This window comes from Humulus lupulus, chromosome 4 (genome assembly GCF_963169125.1).
Source record: "Humulus lupulus chromosome 4, drHumLupu1.1, whole genome shotgun sequence".
Lineage (NCBI taxonomy): Eukaryota > Viridiplantae > Streptophyta > Magnoliopsida > Rosales > Cannabaceae > Humulus > Humulus lupulus.
The window spans coordinates 2951254-2974768 of NC_084796.1; the positions used below are offsets into that span (position 1 = coordinate 2951254).

Here is a 23515-nt window from a genome sequence, read left to right on the forward strand (position 1 = left end):
CTACATTTAAATCTATCCACTCTCTCAAGTGCAAGTGAAATTGTAAAAAAATATAACAATACAATATCTCTTTTCAATATCAATTATTGAACAAAAAATTATTAAGATCTATGAATCTTTTTTAAAGGTTTCATTGAAATTATAGAATTTCTTGATCTTACACTCTTCATGCAATTCTATGTCCATTTCAGTGTTATTTTTTCTTATTTCTCAAATCATTTTAATTGTGATTAAGCATTATCAACAAAAAAAAAAATATAAACAAATTGATAGTAAATCTCATGAAAAAACAAAAACTTCAATTCAGTTCAATCAACACTCTAAAAGTCTAGAGAAGTTTAATTCACCATAACAAAAATAAGATATGCAAAATATATGATAATAAAAATAAAAGAAAGAGAAGAAAAACTAGTTTCAAGATGAACAATTATTGTGTGACCTCCTACTCTCATGTGAGTCAAAAGCCCTAAAATTAGTATTATTAAAAGCATTAATGATGTCCAACACAACCTTATATATTGTTGGTGTAGTTTAGTATCATGTTCATATATTTTATTTAAAATTAAAATATATAATACTCAATATTAAATTATTAAAATATATAAGAATAAATAATTTTTAAAATGCAGTGATGGGAAGGGTGGACAGTCTTCCGTTTGGAAACCACCAGACCATATGCAATTCAAAATGCACTTGGATGTCGTGGTGTGTACTCAACGGGGTCTGATTGGTTTTGGGGCGGTGATACGAAATGATAGAGATGTGCTCACTCAATTATTCACTTATCAAGTGTGATCCAACCAGCCTCCTTTCATGGCGAAGTTGCTAGCGTGTCTTGAAGCATTGAAATGGTGCTATCGAGAGAGTCTCACTATCCACTCATTCGAAAGCAATTGTCTTAACGATTCTGTAAATGAAATTATTGTTGGGGATTTCTAACATTTTATGTATCTTTATCAAGTTAGTTTTTGCAACTTTGTTCTTCACAAGGCGAACAAAGTGGGTCATACAGTATTTATGATCATTTATACTTAATAAATATAATATTTTCTTCCAAACATCTTCTTACTACTTTTTCCAAGATAACGATATATGTCTCTTCTATATAATAAGTGTGTAGAAAACGAATATTATTGGTTTTAATGGTTTTATTTTTTATTTTTTTTGTTAACTTTAACGGAATATTCTTATATGTAACATAATATTATTATATTTAATGGTAGATTGTAAACATGACTTAAATTTAAATAAAATTAAATAAATGAATAATTAAACAAATTAAAATATGATATTTTTGAGATATTTTACTGTAACGCCCTAGTTACCCCAGAACAGTTACGGTGAACGGTGGACTGGGAATTTGACTTGCTACCCGAGTCCTTTGGTCAAAAACGTGCTCTAAGTGTAATTAACGGGTTAAGGTATAAAACTAATAAAAAGGAAATTGATATTTTCATTACAAACTGCTCTGCAGAGTTAATCAAAACATTTACAAGTTGTTCTCAGTACAAAATGGTCATTACTGTTTTAAATTTACAATCCCGCCGACCTAAGCGGCAAGAATAGGGTAAACCCCCTAGTTCCTCTGAGAACTCCTTGGCCGTGGTGGTCAAGCGGTCACATATGTACACATCACCACCTAAGCTCTCCACTCAAGGCTAGGTGAGCTTTTCTTTTCCTTTACCTGCACCACATAGCACCCATGAGCCAAAGCCCAGCAAGAAAACATAACACTGTACATAAGCATTATCAAATGATTATCATTATAATCACACTAAGCATAAAGCTTTCAAACAAATGAGTGAACATCACATGAGGTCCTGATAAACCATACTGAGTGACTGACAAGTAAGCCACTAATTCAAATGGAAGAGTGGCTGCTAGGTAAGCCACTAGCCTTCAACAGGTTCTGGTAAACCATACTGAGTGACTGACAAGCATGTCACTGTTTCAAGTGGGAGAGTGGCTGCTAGGTAAGCCACTAGCCTCCAAGCGCTTATTTCATTCATCGACCCTCGGGGTCGGTCTGGCATTAATGCTCTTTGAGTCATTCAATGCTGATAGTCGATTAGATCTAATCTTTATTGGCTTGCGTTAACACGCTAAGGCCGTCCTGACTAATGAGTCAGCTCAATGTGACCAGTGCCCAGTTCCACTGCCGAACCTGACTAATAAGTCACAGCTTCGCAGTTGATACTAGCACCTTTGCCAAATCTGACTAATGAGTCAGTACCACGCACAAGTGAGCAACATATGCTAAGCATTCTATATTCAATCCATGTCCATATTTATACAACCAAAATGCCTCATGAATATCCATGCATGTCATACTTGGGGTGCAGTTTTCTTACCTCTGGTTCGAGCTAGAACGATTTAAAGAACGACCCCTGAGAACGATCAACCTTTTGGTCCTTTAGCGGTCACCTGGTCATAACCAATTATGGGATTCCATCAATAAAATGAATAATAAAAGGTTCCCAAACCAAAACCTAACCTCCGAGACATCAAACACTACTCAACCGGGTAGTAGGTTCGACCCCGAGGCCTTAGGCTTGAATCCCCATACTAGAAACACTATTCTGGCCAAAAATGCCCTGATAGGCCGCGGCTCACCCTCCTGACAGAGGCGTTTCCACCTCTGAAGCCAACTTAGGCCGCGGCACACCCTAGCCAGGCCGCGGCTCATTACGCATTTCAGCCTAAAACCAGCAACGCACCAGCAAACTCCCCTGCGTTTTTCCCTTGGAACCAGCCCTTCAAACCAACCCAAAACATCAACCTAACACCCAATTTAACCTCTAAACTTCACCTATAACTCACCCCCATCAAAACCAAAGTAAAACATCAACCTAACTCCATTTAATTCCAACTATCCACCAAATGATTACAAGCTGAAAACTCAAAACTAAAATAAAGTATAACCAGAAAGTTAATGGATAAAACTTACCTCAAACCTGGAATTAAACCCTCTCTAATGGCTGAACCAAGTCCACAACCTCAGCCCCTTGATTTCCTAGCTTAATTCCACACTTTGAGCTCAAAAACTCCAAAGAAGAAAATGAGAGAAATGGACGTACGGGAAGGAGAAGTGTAGCTTTGTTTCTGTTATGTTTCTACAGCCATCTAAAACTTCACATATATCCAAGCCAAATGACCTAAATTCCCCTAGGTCATTTAAGGCTTCTAAAACCATTTCAAGGGTAAATTTGGTACTTTCCACCTATCCCGTTAATCATAATTAACGCTTCCCAATTCCCGCTAATCTCAATATTCTCAAACACCAATAATTCACATCCCGTTACCCTTTAGTGCCCGGTAACACTCTAATCATTAAAACACCCCGAGACTCACCCCGATCCCCGAGCTTAAGCCTGTTATGACCAAACCGATAATTAACATACCATGATCGTCTCATGCCGAATGGCTCGAACAAACCCACATCATAATGTGGTCTTAAAACATATCACCAACATGCATCCAAATAAACAATTTACCCTCAACGGGCCAAATTACCATCACACCCCTATAATTAGAAATATGGACTCACATGCATGCATTTCACATCATATTATAATATAATCAACATATACATGCATTTTATCAATTAATAACATAATTAAGCAAGTATGGCCCTCCCGGCCTACTATTCACACCGTTAAACACAACGGAGAATTCGGGGCATTACATTTACCATGATGATTATTTAAAAATAATCAAACCATATATTTTATAACTTAAATAAAATTTAATTAAACTTAAACTTAATATTATATTAAACATATTGTACGCTCTAAATATCCACAGGTTATTAGCGAGCTGGAAAAATGCATAATCCTATCAGCCACGTGAAAGCCACCTACCCGGAACTGCTGTTACAAATCTCTACCTCTTTAGCTCGAGGTAGCCAATGGTTCAGTAAGAATATTCAGGCATCGGGTCAGCAGCGTGGACACCACGAGTTGAGACTACATCAAGCTCGGGGTACGAGCTGGAGCTGACACCTCCGACCCTTTATAAAGTCAACCACGCAATGTAAACGTGCGCATATCAGACATCACGTGTCTACTCCATTCCTGAATTCTCGGACACGCAGCATAAACGTGCGTGTTCAGGCACCCCACGACTGGTTTGGGTCATGCGGCCCATTATCCCCATTACCTATTGATTAGACCACACTTCATTGTCAGGTTTTAGGAATTAATCATGAATGTCACAGAAGTGACATGATGGGTAAGAAGGTCACGGGATGACCTCCTTTGCCAACACTCAGGTGTCCTCTCCCTATAAATATGGAGACCCTGGGAGTTGCAAAGGGTGGACTTCTAATTTGTAAAGAAATAACGTGTAAGGAATATCAGAAATTTATCAATAATATTGACTGGTGGACTAAAAGGATTTTAACATTCGAACCACCTAAAAAAATATTCGAGTTATAATCTTCCTTTGAGATCATTCATATATTACAGTTCATCATTTAGCATTAATCTCTCTCCTTATTCATATAATTATCTGTTGCCGAAGAATCGCGTCAACACATACAATATATAATCTTTTATTGTCATTGCCAAATTAAAAAACTAGAACAAACGTAAACTTAAAAAAAAAAAAAAAAAAGAAGATATTTTAAAGATATTTTAAATAATTAAATCATATTTATTTAAAAATAATAAAGACCTACATATCATTTTTTATTAAGTGATTGAAGCTCTTTTTCTTCATCGAATTCACGAAAGGACACTGTGAGATACATTAGAAACTAAAAATAGTTAATGCATGTATATTACTGTCTACAATATGACTTTTTCTATTCTTATTTTATTTCTATTATTAATTTCTTTTTAAATACTATTTTATTGTCAGGTAGCCATGTAAATATATATATTTATGTCAACATTGTGTTTAGATGTCATATATGTAGAGATTATTGATATAAATATTTATATATACTATAGAATTATAACTCATTCTATTATATATATATATTTCTTTTAAAAAAACAGTGAACCAATTTTTATTAAAATTACAGACAGTGTTTACAACTTTAAAACTTAGCAAACGTGCATCGCAAGTTGCTTCTACCTAGTATATATGTCATGTAGCTATGTAAATATATATATTTAGGTCAATATTATGTTTAGATGTCATATATGTAAATATTATTAATATAAATATTTATATATACTATAAAACTGTAATTCATTTTATTATATATTGAAAAAAAAGTAAAACAATTTTCATTAAAATTATAGAAAATGTTTTGCCATAATTTTTTAATACATTTATGTCATACATTATAGTAAACATATTTGATTTATTTTAATGATATTGTTTATTTATTTAAAATTTATACGATAATTAAAAATAATAAATAAATATATTGTATTGCAAGTTATTTTTAACTAGTATATCTCTTCTATATAATAAGTGTGGTTTTAATGATTTTTTATTTTTTTAATGTTAATTTTAACGAATTTTTTTTATATTTAACCGAATATTCTTATATTTAATTGTAGTGCGTAAACTTTTAAATTTAAATAAAATAAAATAAATAATTAAAAAAAGATATTTTTATGATATTTTTCAATAATAATTATTTAAAAATAATAAATAATTAAATAAATTAAAATTTGATATTTTTGAAATATTTTTTAATAATAATTATTGAAAAATAATAAAATCATTATATATATATAAATATATATTTATATATATAACGACGAAGACAATTAAGAATTGGCAGACGAAAAGCCGCGAATCTAAAATGGGTAGCCACTGCCAAACCAAGGTGACCAAATTCTCTCTCAACATTTCCCGAACTTTTTTTTTTTTTTTTGGTTTCTGTCCATTTTTGCTGAGCGAGCCTCATAGCACTTCACTTTCTCTGTCATCTTGCAATGGTACGGTTCTTGCGATGTGTTCTTTCAGTCTCGTGAATTTTCAATTCCATCTTTTCTTCTCTTGTATCATTTTTGTAACAAGAACCAAAATTGCATTACATGAAAAGTTGTTTTTGTTTTTTCATTGCTATATATGTATGTATATCACTCCATTTGAAGGATTTGATTTGGTTTCTTAGATAGAAAAAGAAACTGATTATCGAATACCCATTTCTTGTATTTAAGTTTTATATACTCTTACATTTTGCCATGTTTTTCTCCTGAAAAGTTAATGACTTTTACATGTGGTTTAGGGCAGCACTATTATAATTTGTACATCCGTCATCGGTTATGAGAGTTCAGTTCTGCTTAAACCGACTTACCATATGTATGTTCATAAGTCGATTTATATAGAATTGACCTATCATGTATATCAAAACTAAGCATGGGAGGTCAATTGCGCGAGAACCGACCTACCTTGTGGACATGGTAGGTCGGTTCACATTGAGCCAACCTCCTATGCTTGAAGATGTCATGGGCCAACTGACCTACTGTGCATGGGAAGTCGGTTCCCAACTGACTTATGAATATTCGGAAGTCGGTTCTTAACTGACTTATCATGTAATTTTTGTAGTAGTGGAGTAACAGAAGTGTTTGTACATATTTTTTGGGTGAAAAAGTTTCGGTTGTAGGCATAATCTGGTGACCAAATATCTTCCCACTTCCCTACCACAATTTAAAAACAAAAAGAGGCCTTAGATTACTATTGGTTGCCATGATCAACGAGCGACTAAGCAATCAAGTGGGGCTCTTTTTCATGTTTGTTGTTCATCAGGGTTGTAATATAGTTTCTTTTTATTTATATTTTATAAAGTAATATAATTTCTATGATGTATGCTGGTATTTAATGCATCATATAACAGTTTAAGAGTGCAAGTTTTTACTGTTAGCTAGTAATAAATTTATAGTTATGATGAAACTTAGTTTGAGTCCCAGTTGGTGCTTTTATTGGAAATCTTGTACTGGTTGGATGCAATGGGATGTATTGGTAGGGACTCTATAAAAAGCAAGCAAGAAAATTGTCCTTGGCTCTATTCTTATTTACTTCCTTTTTTTTATGACTTAATTTGTACATACCAGTTTCTACAGGCTTCAGTCATCATATCTTATATAAATAATATGATTTCTTTCTTTCTCTTTTTCAGGAAAAAGTTTGTGAAATATGTGGTGGTGGTGGTAATAATCCTCGTTACAAACTTTTACTTGTAACTTGTTCTGTATGCAACATAACTTGCGAACATATGTAAGATTCTCTCTTTCCCTCTCTCTGTCTCTCTGCATGAGAATGCCTTTGTTTACTCTAATTTTGATTATTGAATTATCTTCATGATTTTAAATATCAAGTTAAGGGAAATTATCTTTATATGAGATGTATTAGATGTCTGTGGCTGTTATTGCTGTCCTTTTTGTTTATGACTTGTTGCTTTTATGTTGTTCAAGTATCGCATTTGCATTGGATGTGGTTATAATACAAGTTAGCATAACTGTTTCTATTAACTATAACTTATGGAAAGAACTACATTGATAATAATCAATCATAAATGATTCTTATATCTCTTTGTTTTCAGTTATTGCATGGGAAGAAAAGTAAAGCACGAGGTCCCTGAAGATTGGATCTGTGAATCATGCCAAAGTGTCAGTGACTCGGTTTTGATGGAATCTGGGAAGAAAGATGAAGCTGTCACAATAGCAATGAGCAAGGGGCAATTGTCAGTTTCACAGCTTCATTCCAAGAAGCAAAAGCCTGTAGAAACTGGTAAAGTTAAGTTCATTCCTCATGAAGAAATGATTAAGCTATCTTCAGAGACCTTCAATGAGTCAAAAGGTCAGAAACTAAACATTGCACGCTAATTTATCTCAAATGCCTACTAACTCTAGAGAGAATAGGCAGAGAGATGTGGATAGCATCGACATTGCTATAAAGTTTTGACTCTGTTGAAATTTATACTCATCCTTTTCATAATTACTAAAATGATGTAGCTTTATCTTCTTACAATTGAGAGTTTGAAAACTTATTCTTTCCAAGCTTAGTTAGTACAGATACATATACTTTAAAATGACATGTTGCAATAAAATGTCTGAGTTCTGAAGTTGTTCTAGATTAACATTTTACAAGTACAATGTGCTACATTTAGTTTTTTGTAGCTTCTTCTCTTGGTTTGCTATATCTATTGATAATCTTTTATTTTACATCAATAATATTTATTATTCCATTTTCCAAAAGTGAAAATCAAGTTGACAAAGGATAAGCTCAAAAGCATTTTCTTATCCTTCTTGAGGGGTATAATGTATGTTTATCGCTTGTTATGAACCTGTGCTTTAAGTGCATTTTATCTTACTATTGGTGATGTGGACAAAGATTTAGAAAGCAATTCGTTCGCACTTACTTTTTCTGATGTCCTTAAATACTTCAAAAATAACTTCAGTAGCTTCTGGAAAGTTGCATGCTCACCAGAAGAAATCTAGGGATGTTATTTTGGTTCCCAAAAATCATTGTGACATTTCTGAAAAGAAGATGGAGAATTCAACTAAAAAATCACCTTTATGCTCTAGACCTGTTGATCAAGGTAGGTAACTTCTGCTTAATAATTCTTAACAATTGTCTCATCATCGGTTCTGCATCTTTCTTTTCGTTTGTTAATCGAATAAAGAAAAATCCATTTTCTACATGTAAGTGATTACATCCCAGGTTGACATTTTTTTTTTTTTGCATAATATATTAAGGTGGTGTTCCTAGGATCATTTCAGAGAAAAAACATGCTGCCCCATGCACAAAAGAGCCTCTAACAAAAAGACAGCATGTATCTAGCAAAGTTGGAATTTCAAATAAAAAGATAGAGAAGAAACTAGTCAAAGAATCATGCACATTGTTGCCATCATCACTTGATGTTAGTGCAGGTAAAGTAATTAATTGGTATGAAACGTTCCTGCTTGATTATTTGATGTTGTGGTTTTTGTATAAACCTATTGGTTCTTAAGATGTTCTTCTGATTAAATTAGTACTATAGTTGCCTTTAGTAATTGTGCAGTCTATGTTTATGTAGGTGGTAAAACTAAGGATGTTCAAGGAGACCTGCCAAATTTCCCACTTAGTTTTACCTTGTATATCACATATTTTCCCGCTCCAGATGTAACTTGGAAGTGGGTAACTTATCCTTTCATTTTATTTCTTTAATTATTTTTTCTCTTACTTGAAAATTCTTGAATTTCTATTAATGATAAAAAATGGTGATGCTGTGAAATCATTCCTTGCTTGAAAAGAAAAATGCTCAGGCATTTATTTTTGGTGTAGCACTCCTTGCTGTAAGGAATACTCAATGCTTCTCTGTGGTTGTAGATTTGATAGTTTTTCATGAGGGCCTCTTTGCTGTCTTTGTTGTTCTCTGTTGGTAGTTTTATGTCTTATATCTACTATCTTAGTCTGAGGCTGTCTAGACTGTAATACAGTACAGGTGATTTCTTATCATCTCTTTTTAATACAATCTTGTTTGGTAGGGATTGAAATGATAGTATTTATGTGAGAATAGAAATAGAATGGAAAATAAATATCAATTCTTTTGTTTGGTTGAAATTTTGTTTGGAATGGCATGGACTAACATTACTTAAGATTTTATTTTTTAAAATGGTATATATGGTTGAAATTTTTGGAAAGCTAGATTATAAAAAAGTTGTCTTGGAAAGACAGAGGCTTTCTCCACCCATATAATTTAGGAAATCAATAATTTTCTTTCAACTCCCATACTAAATCCCTTGAACTGTTTTTTCTTTCTTCAGGGGAGGCTTCAGCATTCTAAATTGGATTCCATGTGAATTCTTCAGTAGGTTCCAGGCACAACTTCCTTGTAAAGTTCATCCTGAAGTTTATAAAATTTCGAGAAAGATGCCTCCAGTTCTTCAAGTTAAGATGCTTCCTCAGTGCCATTTCTTTGCTGATCTCTTCCAGGATGTTTGTCCAGATCTTTTAGATGTTGGAATGTACTTTTTCCCAGCTGATAACATTGAAAGGTCCATTTTAGCTTCTAATTTATTAGATTGATTAGTTTCTTAATTATGTTGTTGTTGTGTTGTGAGTCTTAACAATTGAAGACTTTTCTTTTGTTTGACTTATAGATCAAGACAGAGCTATGTGAAGCTGTTTGAACACATGCAAGTCAATGAATCAGTTATGATAAGTTATATTGATGGTGTTGAGCTGCTAATATTTACATCTACACAGCTTAATGCCGATTCACAGAGTAAGTTTTTTCTTTCTTTTTCTTTTGGCTGTCCATGGCATATGAGTTGAATCAAAATTCATGTTTTATGTATTTTTAAATTATTGTCAGTGTTACCCAACAGGGATGGTTCAAATAATAAGATATGTGGTTTGCTCTTATAAAGTTTGAGATTCGAGTCCTTTCTGGGCACCCCAAATATTGTAGGATTAGGCGGGTTCCTAGTTTTTTTTTTTGAAAAAGAGACAGAGGTCATAGTTAGAGACTGACCCCCTCCTAATAAAATCGAGAGCCCTCACTTATGACGGAGGAATACCGTGGTTACAAAACAAAAACAAAACCCAAACCCACAACAAGCACCCACCCCCAAAAGTTAAATCCAAAAATTGCCCCAATCTCTAATAAGATCGAAGAAGGCAACCCCCGCAAAACACTTGGTTCTATACACCCAAGTAGCAACCTAAAATTTTATTTTATCCCAAATAGTCTCAACTGAATTAAAGACATCTTCAAAAATTCTATTATTCCTTTCTAACCATAAGGCCAAAAAAGTGGCTAACTAGGCGGGTTCCTAGTTTTAAAAAAATAGTCACTCATATTGTCTTGGATTGCTATATATTCTTTTTTAATTCATAAATTTGATTATGGTACTATTACTCGCAGATACCCTATACCCGCTAAGGTAATAGCCATAGCCTTAACTTTTTTATTAGGGTAGGATCGTGGAATAGGCAACCTTTTTTCGAACCATAAATGTGGTCATAACTTGTTTCTTATTTTTTATTGAGTTGGAAATTGCTATGACTGTTTAGTTGCTTTCTATAACATGCCTAAATGGGAATACATACCTATGCAAGATTTCTCTTTGTTGTATTTTGCCAGATATTTTGTCCTCAGAATCAAAACAATTCTTATGGGGCATCTTTCGTAGCACCAATGATAAGCTTCTTCCTTCCAATGCACAAGAGAAGCTCCCCACATTGGTTAATTCTCCGGACGATGATGAGGACATGGAAATCGACGTTCCACTGATTCGTAAAGGGCGAAGATTTTCGTAGAATTCAGAGAAGAATAGCCTAGAAAACATTACAATCAGGTTTCATATCAGATATCATATCTGTTTCCTCTATGTAGATGATCACAGTAGAAGTTGGACAGTTGTAGTAGAAAAGTAGAGACTAGGCTAAACTCTAACTTAGATGTATATATATATATATATATATATATAGTAAGAAAAAGAAGCTCCATGGCTATGGTTTTTGATATTGTTGGGAATAGGATAGAAAATTTCATTTTGTATGAGAGATTGGTGGATGAGATTGATCATTGTAAAAAGGGGAAGGGTTTCATTTTAGCATTGTAAATTTGTCATTTTGGGTGTTTTATTATTCAATTATCTTAGACTTTCTCTAAGATCTTCAATGCAAGTAACTTGGACATTTTCAATGGACGATGATCTTAGATAAAGATGAATAAATAATATATTTGAGATAATATTTGTAATTATGCTCCGATTGTAATAGGTGCAAGTAAACATAAAATATGAAACTATAATTAATGTTCATTTAATATTTATTGGAAATGTAAAAAAATATTTTTTTAGTTAATTTTGATCTTTAAATAAATAAAAAAGAATTAAAAAGTCTAATTAATGCCAAACAATAAAAGATAGATAAAATATTTTATTTAATGGTAAAATTGTAAATAAAAAGTTATTTATTGTTGTTTTAAATTTTGACATATGTTATATCTTGTCCTAAATTTGACATAAATTTTACTTTTTAGCACATAATTGAAGAAATATTTTTTAAAAAGTGATGTTTTTAGAACAAAAAGTTACTAAATAATATATTTGGAAGTAAAAACTATGGTTGCTTTTGGTAAAATTTTTGTTTTTAAATTTTTTAAACACAATAATAAAAATATATTTTTGTTTTATGTTTTTTTATTTTTATAAAATAAAAATGTATTTGGTAACTATTTTTGTTTTTTGTTTTTAAAAAATAAAAATACTTTTGATAAAAAAAAGCTGACGAGGAATGTGAAGAAAAACGTTTTAAAAAAATTAAAAGTAAGAAAAAAATGTTTTCAAAATTATGCAAAAATTAATTAAAATTTTAAAAAATAAGAAATAGAAATAAACTTACCAAACATATTTTTAAATTTTGTTCTTACGTTTTTATTTAAATAAAAGGTAGGTAATCATTTGGTATCCTGTGTTTTTGCAAAGTATTACTTTGGTATTCTCTGTTTTCAATAATGCTCATATGGTACCCTGTATTTTAAAATCGTACATATTTGGAACCCTAAACTCAAATTTAATTAATAAAATTTTACCAATTTAATCAAACTGCTGTCAATTATGTAAGTTCCAAATTTAAATTTAATTACTTAATTATATATAACTGATGACAGTTTGATCATATTAACAAAATTTTATCTATCAAATCTGAGTCTAGGGTATCAAATATGTATAATTTTAAAATATAAGGTATCATATGAGCATTATTGAAAACAGAAGGTATCAAAATGATACTTTGCAAAAACATAGGGTACCAAATGAGTAAATTCCCTTAAATAAACATAAAACTGTTTATTTGTATGTTACTGAACAAGCCCTATATAAGTTTTTTTAGCAAAATACTATATAAGGTAATACATGCTAATACTAACTATGTTGCCAAGTAAATGGTGTTGGACACAATTATGATCTCATTGTTGTGAATCTCACCTCTACACATGACCAAGTCACACTATAAGAGGTTCAATTTATCATTTTTAGTAAGGAAATGAAACTCTAGCACTGCAAACCTTGGTACTTAGTTTGGATGTTCCCTCACTTAGTATAATTTAATTAATTTATTTTATTATTATTTTTAAAACAAAGAGTAAATAATACTAATAAAAAATTAATTCAAATTTTATTTAATATAATTTAATTAAAAATAAAATATTTATTTTTTAAAAAGGTGTAGTATAGGATTTTAAAAATTTTAATATTAGTTTAGAGAAAACTAAAGATAAAAATATTCTTTTAAAAAAGTTTAAAGAAATCAAGCAAATAGTTAATTTTGAAAGATTTTATCCCTAAAGAATAATGGGTGAAAATGACATATTTTTTAAAGTTATTTTGCACTTTGACTTAGTTTTGATAATTTTTTTGCAAAATGACATCAGTCTAAAATTTTGATTAGCTGTCTAAAATTTCGACCAGCTGTCTAAATTTTTTGACCAGTTGTTTAGAGTATTAGGTCAGAGTGCAAAATGACTTCAATAAATATGTCATTTTGCAAGACTTTTTATAAAACAATAAGATAATTATTAAAAGAAAAATTGGTGAAAATGACATCTTTTTTTTAAGTGATTTTGTACTCTGGTCTACTTTTGATGATTTTTTGCAAAATGACCTCTGTCTAAAATTCGACCAGTTGTCTAAATTTTTCGACCAGCTATCTAAACTTTTCGACCAGTTGTTTGAATTTTTCGACTACATGTCTAAATTTTCGACTAGCTGTCTAAATGATCAGAAATCATTTTGCAAAGAGTTATTAAAACTAGAGTAACGTGTAAACTGACTTAAAAAAATAGACCATTTTGTCAAAGAACCATATTAAAATATTCTTGAATAGAAGAACATTTTTTTTTACAAAATAGAAGAACAAATTTAAAATACAAGAAATAAAATAGTATTTAATATCTTACTAAAAAATAATATTTAATATTAATTGTGGAGAATTCTGGGCTTCACTTTAAGTCTTACCGGTAGGGCTCTCACTGTTCTCGATCCGTGAATAGTTTTCGGCGCAATTTTTTTTATGACCGTGTATATTATAACTATTTAGAGCATCCTGCAAATTTCAGAAAATTCCAAATAATTTACAATACCGAAAACTAAATTCAAACATGTTTGCACACGTGACTAATTTTTTTTATGCGTGTGGAAAATAACATGTTTGAACCTAGTTTTAGGTATTGTAAATTATTCGGAATTTTCTGAAAATTTGCAGATGCTCTAAATAGCTACAATATACACGGTCATAAAAAAAAAATCGCATCAAAAATTATTCACGGGTCGAGAAAGACTGATAGCTCCTCCAATAGGTTTTGTGAAGCCAATAATGTCTTTAATGGTATCCATATCCACTTGACTAATAATCCTTTAAATAATTTCAAACTATCAAATAATTGAACAAGCATCCGTTTCTCTTGACACTGCTTTTCATTGTATCATAGCTTAGCTTCAACACTTTACTCATCATTTTCCGACTGCTTTTCCCAGAAAACGAGATACTGAATTGGATTACGAAAACCGCCAAATGGGTAGCCACTGCCAGACCAAGGTGACACTGAATCTCTCTCTACATTTCCCACTTTTTTTTTAGTCTCTTAGACTTTTCGACTCCATGTAATAAGAATCAAAATTGCAAGAAATGTATAGGGTTTGGTTTCTTTCTTAGTTAAAAAGACACTGAATACTGAAATCCCATTTCTTGAAATAGACTTTTATATATTTGCTATGCTTTTCCCCTTAAAAGATGGGACCTTTTTACCTGTGTTTTAGGGTAGTAACAGAAGTGTTTGTACATGTTTTTGTCTGGAGCAAAAAGAGGCCTTAGATCACTATTGGTTGCCATGACTAATGAGTGACCTAGTAATCAAGATTAAGATGTTTAAAAAAGGTTTTTTTTTTTAATTTTTTTTAATTTTTATCGTCTTTTTTATGATATGATGAAACTAAGTTTGAGTCCCAGTTGGGTATTGGAAATCTAGTACTGGTTGGATACAGTGGAATATAGTGGTTATACTTGTGAACTCAATAAGAAGCAAGAGGATGTTCTTGGGTCCAATCCAATCTAATTTATTTCCTCTTTTATGACTTAATTTGCTTTATGAGTACATACCAGATTCTACAGGCTTCAGTGGGTCTCTTTTGACTGTAATATAATGGTAATTGAATTTCTTATATAAAAGAAAAAATAATAATAATATGATTTCTTCCTTTCTCTTTCCCAGGAAAAAGTTTGTGAAATATGCGGAGGTAGTAATGCTCGTTTTGGATTTTTACTTGTAACTTGTTCTAAATGCACTGGAACTTGTGAACATGTGTAAGATTCTCTCTCTCTCTCTCTTTCTCTCTTGGAGCATGAGAACATACATATAACCTTTCAGTTTTCACAGCTGAAATGTCTGAAATATAATAAAAGATGATTGGTTATGTTATGATCTGAAATACAGCTTATGATTTTGTGTAGTAAGTTGAGGGAAATCATCTTTCTCTGAGATAGATTAGATATCTGTGGTTGTTGTTGACTTATTGCATTGGATAAGTCATATTAATATAACTAATTTTTCCATCTTTCTGTTTTCAGTTATTGTATGGGAGGAAAACTAAAGCTTGAGGTCCCTCAAGATTGGGTCTGCGAATCATGCCTCACTGGCACGGACTCGATGCTGATGGAATCTGGGAAGAAAGATGCTCTTGTGACATCTTCATTCCAAGAAGATGAAGCTGTCACAAGAACAATGAGAAATGAGAAATTTTCATTTTTTCAGCTTAATTCTAAGAAGCAAAAACCTGTAAACGCTGGTAAAGTTAAGTTCATTCCTCATGCAGATGCCATTAAGCTATCTTCAGGGACCTCAGTAACAAGATTATTAACCTTCAAAGAGTCAAAAGGTCAGAAATCTTGTTTTCTTAACACCGCACACTAATTTATCTCAAATGCCTAATAATTCTAAAGAGAATAGGGAGAGAGATGTGCATAGCATTATTGCTGTAAAATTTTGATTTGTGTTGAAACTGATACTCATCCTTTTCTTCCTCTCTCTCTCTCTCTCTCTCTCTCTCTCTCTCTTTTGATACGAAACAGTTAGTAGTTACTCAATTGTTGAACTGGCCCAGCTGGGGTTTGAACCCCAGACCTCTTACTTACAGCAACACATCCAATGATATTCATCCTTTTCCAATTACTAAAATGATGTAACTGTACCTTCTTACACTTGACAGTTTGAAAACTTTATACTTTCTGAGCTTGGTTAGATACATATACTGCTTGTTATGCACCTTGTGCATCCTAAATTTCAGCACGGGTCTTTTATTCAGCTCGTGTACAACTGGCAAGTAAAGGCACGTAAGAGATGATCAATAAGCCCGTATATTCTCCACGAAAACAGCACGGTTCCCCAGGTTAGTAACACGAGCTGGGGTGTACAAAGCAATAAACACGAGCTTGTAATGATTATAAGGCATAGCATCCGTGACACGAGCTCACGGTGCATTTGGCTCAAGGCACGCTGGAGACTTGACGTATCCTTGGATCCCTAGAAACTCGGATACGTTATATAGACGTGCATGGTCAGACATGGCATGTCCGCGGATCCCTGAAAACCCGGACACACAATATAATTGTGCATGGTCAGGCATGGCATGTCCGAGTATTCTCGAGGATCCAGAATCAATTTTACTTAGTGATCAGACCATGCTTTAGGATAAGTTGTAATATTTATAATTAGTGTGATACAGGTAACACTAGGGGTGAAGTCACGTGATGATCCCAAGGCCTGTCCAAGTATTTTCTCTATAAATACTGAGATCTTGGATAGAGGAAGGGGGATAGTTTTCTATAATATAAAAACTTTGTCAAAAATGAGAGAAAAACAGTAATAATATAGATTCGTGGACTAGGTGGATTTTAACCACATAAAGAGACGAGTGTTCTTGAGAATTAGTTTTTTAATACGGTTTATTATTAAGCACTAATTCATCCCAGATATATTCTTAATTCACTGTTGGCGAAAAATCGTGTCAACACACCTGTACTTCAAGTGCATTTTGTCTTACTATCTGTGTTGTGGATGCAGATTTAGACAGCAATTGTTTCACTATATTTCAAGTACTTATCTTGCTTGATGTCCTTATAAATGGATTTTAAATTAACAAATCTGTATTGGGTTTTCTATCTGATCTCAGCTTTAGTACCTTCTGAGAAGTTGCATACTCACCAGAAGCAATCTATGGATGCTATTTCTGTTTCCAAAAATCACTCTGACATTTCTGAAAATAAGATAGAGAATTCAACAAAAAAATCACCTTTATGTTCAAGACCTGTTGATCCAGGTAGGTAACTTCTGTTTTATAATTCTTAATAATTGTATCATCAGTTCTGCATCTTTCTTTTCGTCTATATAAAAAAAGTTCCATTTTCTGCATGGAAATGATTACGGTTTCCCAACTTGACGTTTTTCTTCATAATATATTAAGGTGGCGTTCCTAGGATCATTTCAGAGAAAAAACCTGCTGACCCATGCACAAAAGAGCCTCTAACAGAAAGACAGTCAACGAATACCTTTATCCCACCTAGAAAAGTTGAAAGTTCGAATGAAAAGGAAGAGAACGAACTGGTCGAAAAATCATGCACATTGTTGCCATCATCACTTGATGTTAGTGCAGGTAAAGTAATTAATTGCCATCCATTAGAAAATCTGTTTTTTATTACTTTATTTCTTGGAAAATTCTTTTTCATGTCGCACATAATAAAAGAAAGCCAAAAAAATGAAGACATCTAGATTGTTTTTATTACATTGATAAACCAATTGATTCATAAAGTGTTTTGTGGTTTCTTTTGTTCTCTCTGTCTTTGTGTGTCTATGTAGGGATTTGCAGAGTAGCAGCCACTCATCTCAACTTTCGACCTAATGGATTGATTGATTCATCGTTTCTACCCCAAAATTCTCTATCTTTACACCTACCTGAATCATCTATCAGATTCTTTGTCATGGATAATGATCACTCAATTGCTACACTGATAGACTCTGCGACGTCAAAAATGCAACACCTTCAGAAAGCATTTGCTGAACTTGAAAGTCAATGGGTTGTATCCCTTGATTTAAAATGGAAAGAACTTGAACAACATTTTCTTGGGCTTGAAAAATCTTTAAAGAGGCGTTTTCATGAGTTGGAAGACCAAGAAAAGGAGTTTGAGAACAGAACAATGAAAGCCCAAGATTTGTTGAAGAAGAAGGAAGCAGATATAGTGGCCAAGGAGCAAGCTTCATTGGACAAGATTCAAGAGAAGAGAGGTGCTGCTGTATTGGCCATTGCTATTGCTCGAGATAAGCACGGGAAGGCATCATCTGATGATCCGGCTGTTGTGATGGATGAGACACCACAAGACATTACAATTTCTGATGGTAACTTAGAGGGAATGAAAAGTGTTGAAAATGAGCATGCAGGTGTGAAGTCTTATCCCCAGTTAGTGAAACTATGTAAAGAGATGGACTCAGAAGGGCTTCACAAATTTATATCAGACAACAGAAAAAATCTTGCTGCCATAAGGGATGAAATTCCATTTGCATTAAGAGCTGCAATCAATCCTGCATCTTTTGTGTTGGAATCTTTGGGAGCCTTTTATCGCGTGGAAGCTCTCGATATGGATGGAAAGAAGGATTCAAATCTCTTGGGTCGTCGCTGCACATGTATCATGTTGATGGAATGTCTGAGCACTTTGTTAACAAGCCTAGATTTGGTCTCTGCTTCTGAGGTAATCACAGAAGAGGTTAAGGAGCAAGCAAAAGAAATTGCTGATGAATGGAAGCCAAAGTTGGATGCCCTTGATCTGGATGCTAGCAATGGGAACTCATTTGAGGCTCATGCATTTCTGCAACTTCTGGTCACTTTTGGTATTGCCTCAGATTTTGATAAGGAGGAATTGTCCAGGCTAGTACCAATGGTTTCTCGCCGTCGCCAAATGGCTGTTCTGTGTCGTTCCCTTGGACTGTCCGAGAAAATGCCAGGTGTAATTGAAGTACTGGTTAATAGTGGAAGACAAATTGATGCTGTCAACTTGGCTTTTGCTTTTGAATTGACAGAGCAGTTCTCTCCTGTGGCTTTACTGAAATCTCACTTGAGGGAGGCAAGGAAAGCTGTTTCACCATCCAAACCAGGGAATACATCTCCTAATGTTCAGAATGAGGTGAATAAGCGAGAGTTGACTGCTCTTAAGGCCGTGGTGAAGTGCATAAAAGAGCATAAGCTTGAGGAACAGTACCCAGTGGATACACTGCAGAAGAGGGTTCTCCAGCTGGAGAAGGCCAAGAAAAGGGTGACTGAATCAGCAAACTCTCAACGAAAGAGACCTCGGGCTAACGGTGTTGGCATTGGGCCTCATGTTACTAACATTCCTCCTGAAAAGACTTTCTATCCTAGAGTTGCCGAAAACAGGTATCCGCCACAGTACATGTATGAACGACCCTATGTCTACCCCGGACCAAATGACAACCATTGTCCTCCTCTGCTCGGTTCTGCAGCTTACAGCCACTCCCCCGGACATGGCAACTACTTTGCAAACGGCTACCAGTACCAGAACACATATCTTCACTAGTTAGTAAAAATGGCCAAAAGGTGACTATCCTCGTTTTAACGGTTAGTCTTAACCCTGCAGATCGTTGATGTTCCAATGTATAAATGAACTTAGTACCTAAAGAAATGACCCAAAAGAACGAAAAAAATAACTTGTTAATTTGTTAGTTGATGTACCAGATGACATTTTGATCCTCTAATATATGCACTATTGTTTTTCTTAAATGTTTTGTGGTTTGAATTAGTAACATTATTACCTTTAGTTTATTTTGTATTTTTTATAATGGTATTGGTATATATGGGTGAATTTTTGGAAAGCAGTTCAGATTATAAAAAATATTGGGCTTGGAAAGGCAGACTTTCTAGTCACAAAAAAATAGGAAAGACAGGTGTATTTTTGGGGGAGTTTGGGAAGGAATGATATGGAATTGAGAAGATGGGAATAGTATTATACTTTTCCTCACAAGGAGGAGGTCTCAAGTTTGAATCTCCCCTCCATCAAAGTTAAAAGATACGGAATCGAAAAGAATCAATTTTCATTCCATTTTTTTTTTGTTTGGTTATAATTCAAGTATTGGAATGTCATTCCAATGAAATGACTTTTCTACTATTGACTATTCCTAACAAAAAAGAAGGAAAGACTATTCCAATGTACAATAATAATAAATGTATTAATTTTCTTTTTACTCATTAAGTTTTATTTCATTCCTATTCTTATTCTCTTTTCTTTGTTTTTATTACTCACAACCAAACAGTACTTAAACCCTTTGAACTGCATTTTTTCTTACTTCAGGGGAGGCTTCAGCATTCTTGATAGGAATCCATGTAAATTCCTCAGTGGGTTCCAGGCACAACTTCCTTGCAAATTCATCCTAAAGTTGCCTCCAGTTCTTCAAGTTAATTGAGATGCTTACTCAGTACCATTTCTTGGTTGACCTCTTCCAAGATGAGTGCCCAGATCTTTGAGATGTTGCATTGTACTTTTTTCCCAGCTGATAACACTGAAAGGTCCATTTTAGCTTCTAATTTGTTAGATTGATTACTTTCTGAATTATGTTGCTGTGTTGCAAGTCTTAACAATTGAAGACTTTACTTTTGTTTGACTGGCAGATCAAGACAGAACTATGTGAAGCTGTTTAAACAGATTGAGATCCATGAAAGAGTTATGATAAGTTATATTAATGATGTTGAGCTTCTAATATTCACATCTACACAGCTTAAATATCTATTCACAGAGTAAGTTTTTTGCTCTCTATAGTCTTCTAGCTTTATACAAATTCTTTTTATATGTGTTTCTAAAATATTGTCAGCGGTACCCAATAGGGGTAGCTCAAATGGTCAGTCATGTGATTTGCTCACTCAAGTTATTAAGTTCGAGTTCTTCTTGGGTGCTCTCGTAGCACTTGCTATTATTTCCTGGTCCCCAAAAATTGAAGTTTAGGTGGGATATTATTTTCAAGGAAAAAAAAAGTTCTGTCATACTGTCACTAGTACTATTTTGTATTGATATGTTTTTTATTCCTTAATTGATTATGGTTGGATGACTCACGAAAATCCTATACCCGTTAGGGTAATACCTGTACTCTATTTGCTTAAAATGATAGAATAATAGGGTAGAGTATGGGTAGAGTTTTTTCTAATAAAGTAGGGCCGTGACTCGTGAAATAGACATACTTTATTTGAACCCTACTTGTTGCCATTCCTAATACCAATGGCTTGATTCTCAATGAGTTGGAATTTCTTTTCAACACCTTTTGTTATCCCAGTAAAATACATTATAGTTACATGGGTGGTGTTTTGTTGTGATGTTTGAAAGATGAGAATGTTTATTTGCAAGATTTCCCTTGCATTTTGCCAGATATTTTGTCATCAGAATCAAAGCAACTCTTCTGGGGCATATTCCATAGCACCGATGGCGAACCTCTTCCTTCCAACACATAAGGGGAGCTTCCCACTTCGGTTAGTACTCTGGCCGACGAGGACATGGAAATCGACGGCCCACTGATTCGTAAATTGTGAAGATTCACAGAATTCAGAATAGATTAAAAGTGGGAAAATTTTACTATCAGGTTTCATATCAGATGTCATCTCTTCGTTTCAACAGGAACATGTTGTTTCTCCTCCTCCTCCTTGGTTTGCAAACAAAGTAAAATCCAAATCCATCTCTGTAGATTTTTCACAGTAGAGTAGAAATGGTACAGTTGTATATATCTTCTCTTCTTTATACAATAAATGCCCATTGGACAGGAAATTTCTTGTACTTTTTATAATCTAATCTGCTATAAAAAGGCAAAAATAAACTGATACTTGGCAATAGTCAAAAGAGAGCATATTCCAATCCATAATGATAAGTATCCAATCGTTTTACACACTCAAAATGCACACAATGATGTATTACGTATCTTAATCTATTCAATTTTTTTTTAGTGAAACTCAATATTTTTATGTATGGCTTAAGGTACACGACATATCATTGTGTCCATTTTGAGTGTATACAATGAATGTGTATCTATCATTATTCTATTACAATATGTTATATAATACAAAATAATGAATGGAATTTACTCATTTGGTACCCTGTATTTTTGAAAAGTATCGTTTTTGTATACTCTTTTTTCAATAATGTTTATATAATATTTGTATTTTAAAATTATACATATTTGGTACACTAGACTGAGATTCGATAAATAAAATTTTATCGATATGACCAAACTAACATAAGTTATATGTAATTAAGTAATTAAATTTGAATTTGAAACTCATAATTTAGAGCAGTTTGATTAATTTGGAATAATTTTATTAATTAAATTTGAGTTTATAGTGCCAAATATGTACTATTTCAAAATATAGGGTACTAAATATGTACAATTTCAAAATAAAATATATCAAATAAGTATTATTGTTAACACATGGTACCAAAATGATATTTTACAAAAAGATAGGGTAACAAATAGTTACCCAATAAACACAGCCATTATTTTTGTTCTTAATGGGGCATTTTAGTTTTTTAATATCAACCATCATCTTTTACTGAAGTTTAGACTAAAATAATTAAAAAAAAACTCATACAATATTACATAATGTTATTCAACACAAAATAATGTGTTACTTGGCAATGGATTATGTGGACACTTTAAGGTCTCTTTTAGCATTAATCTCAATAGAAATGTGTTGTCCAAAAATTGTTGTAATTGTTCTTGGATGAGAGGTTATCATCTTGGCTGGCATCTAGCTTCATTTTTTGTTTTCTTTTTAGTGCATTATTTTATGTACCATTAAAAAAAAATTAAGTGTTGAGTCTATATGTTTGATTAGTATAGTTTTTTTTTTTGGCATTGTTGATTTTGGTTTAGGTTGGTACTCTAATTTTGTGGAAGAGTCACATTTGGACTCACAAAATTCTAAATAGCAATCCTAAAATAAGAAAAAACTCAATTTGGAATTTATACATGATGAAATAAAATGAAAACAAAATACCATTATTTTGCTACATTTATAACTTCACCAATTTATCCAACTATTTCATATAAACTTAATAACTTTGTAACTCATTAAATATAAATCACACTTGGTCCTTTTTATTGCACTAAACAAAAAATAAACCCATTCTTATCCATATATTTTAGGGTGCGCACCCTCTCCTATATTTTCAGTAACTACAATATATATAATTATAAAAAATAAACTAATTTTTTATGAGTGTATATATTGTAGTTACTTAGAGCATTTTGCAAAATTTTAATTTTTTTTAAATAATTTAGAGTATCGAAAACAAAATTTAAACATACCATTTTTCACGTGCATAAAAAATAGTCATGCGTGTAACAAACTATTTTAATTAAGGGTGCACACGAGTCGAGTTTTCGGGTGCATTGGGTTCGGATTTTGCGGGTTTCGGGTGGAAGAAAGTAGTACCGAATCCGGTCCGAAATTTTTGGGTTTGGGGTGAGTTCGGGTTTCGGGTGGGATTGGTCCAAAATTGAGCATCGGTAAAAAAATTTCAAAAA

At 32.8% G+C, this 23515-nt stretch overlaps 2 protein-coding genes across 7 annotated transcripts; both read left to right on the forward strand.

Annotated features, from left to right (window-relative positions):
- The first annotated feature begins 5737 nt into the window (after positions 1 to 5737).
- LOC133829665 (PHD finger-containing protein 6-like) lies at positions 5738 to 11644 on the forward strand. Of its 4 annotated transcripts, none has more exons than XM_062259420.1 (9): positions 5738 to 5785; positions 7082 to 7179; positions 7505 to 7761; positions 8363 to 8503; positions 8661 to 8834; positions 8981 to 9077; positions 9711 to 9941; positions 10047 to 10171; positions 11033 to 11644. In XM_062259420.1, exons 1-9 carry the CDS (start codon positions 5762 to 5764, stop codon positions 11206 to 11208), a joined length of 1323 nt encoding a protein of 440 aa, XP_062115404.1. In that variant the 5' UTR covers positions 5738 to 5761; the 3' UTR covers positions 11209 to 11644. The 4 variants fall into 4 exon arrangements, with proteins under 4 accessions (XP_062115404.1, XP_062115407.1, XP_062115405.1 ...); XM_062259423.1 differs by having other exon boundaries at positions 8685 to 8834; XM_062259421.1 differs by having other exon boundaries at positions 8366 to 8503.
- Positions 11645 to 14335: 2691 nt separating this feature from the next.
- LOC133829667 (FRIGIDA-like protein 3) lies at positions 14336 to 21824 on the forward strand. 3 transcript variants are annotated; one of them, XR_009891848.1, is made up of 9 exons: positions 14336 to 14490; positions 15164 to 15255; positions 15520 to 15827; positions 17121 to 17267; positions 17412 to 17600; positions 17804 to 19571; positions 20302 to 20516; positions 20619 to 20744; positions 21367 to 21824. XR_009891848.1 is itself a non-coding variant. In XM_062259424.1 (6 exons), the coding sequence occupies exons 1-6, from the start codon at positions 14467 to 14469 to the stop codon at positions 19528 to 19530; spliced, it is 2487 nt and encodes an 828-aa protein (XP_062115408.1). In that variant the 5' UTR covers positions 14336 to 14466; the 3' UTR covers positions 19531 to 19733. The 3 variants fall into 3 exon arrangements, 1 of the variants encoding a protein (XP_062115408.1); XR_009891847.1 differs by having other exon boundaries at positions 17804 to 19550; XM_062259424.1 differs by lacking the exons at positions 20302 to 20516; positions 20619 to 20744; positions 21367 to 21824 and having other exon boundaries at positions 17804 to 19733.
- Positions 21825 to 23515: the final 1691 nt, after the last annotated feature.

Bases quoted from the DNA above. Each gene is read 5' to 3' on its own strand.
- LOC133829665 (XM_062259420.1), top strand. From the start codon at position 5,762: ATGGGTAGCCACTGCCAAACCAAG. The intron at 8,504-8,660 runs GTAGGTAACTTC...TAATATATTAAG, and splicing joins CTCTAGACCTGTTGATCAAG to GTGGTGTTCCTAGGATCATT. The intron at 8,835-8,980 runs GTAAAGTAATTA...ATGTTTATGTAG, and splicing joins ATCACTTGATGTTAGTGCAG to GTGGTAAAACTAAGGATGTT.
- LOC133829667 (XM_062259424.1), top strand. From the start codon at position 14,467: ATGGGTAGCCACTGCCAGACCAAG. The intron at 15,256-15,519 runs GTAAGATTCTCT...TTCTGTTTTCAG, and splicing joins ACTGGAACTTGTGAACATGT to TTATTGTATGGGAGGAAAAC. The intron at 17,268-17,411 runs GTAGGTAACTTC...TAATATATTAAG, and splicing joins TTCAAGACCTGTTGATCCAG to GTGGCGTTCCTAGGATCATT.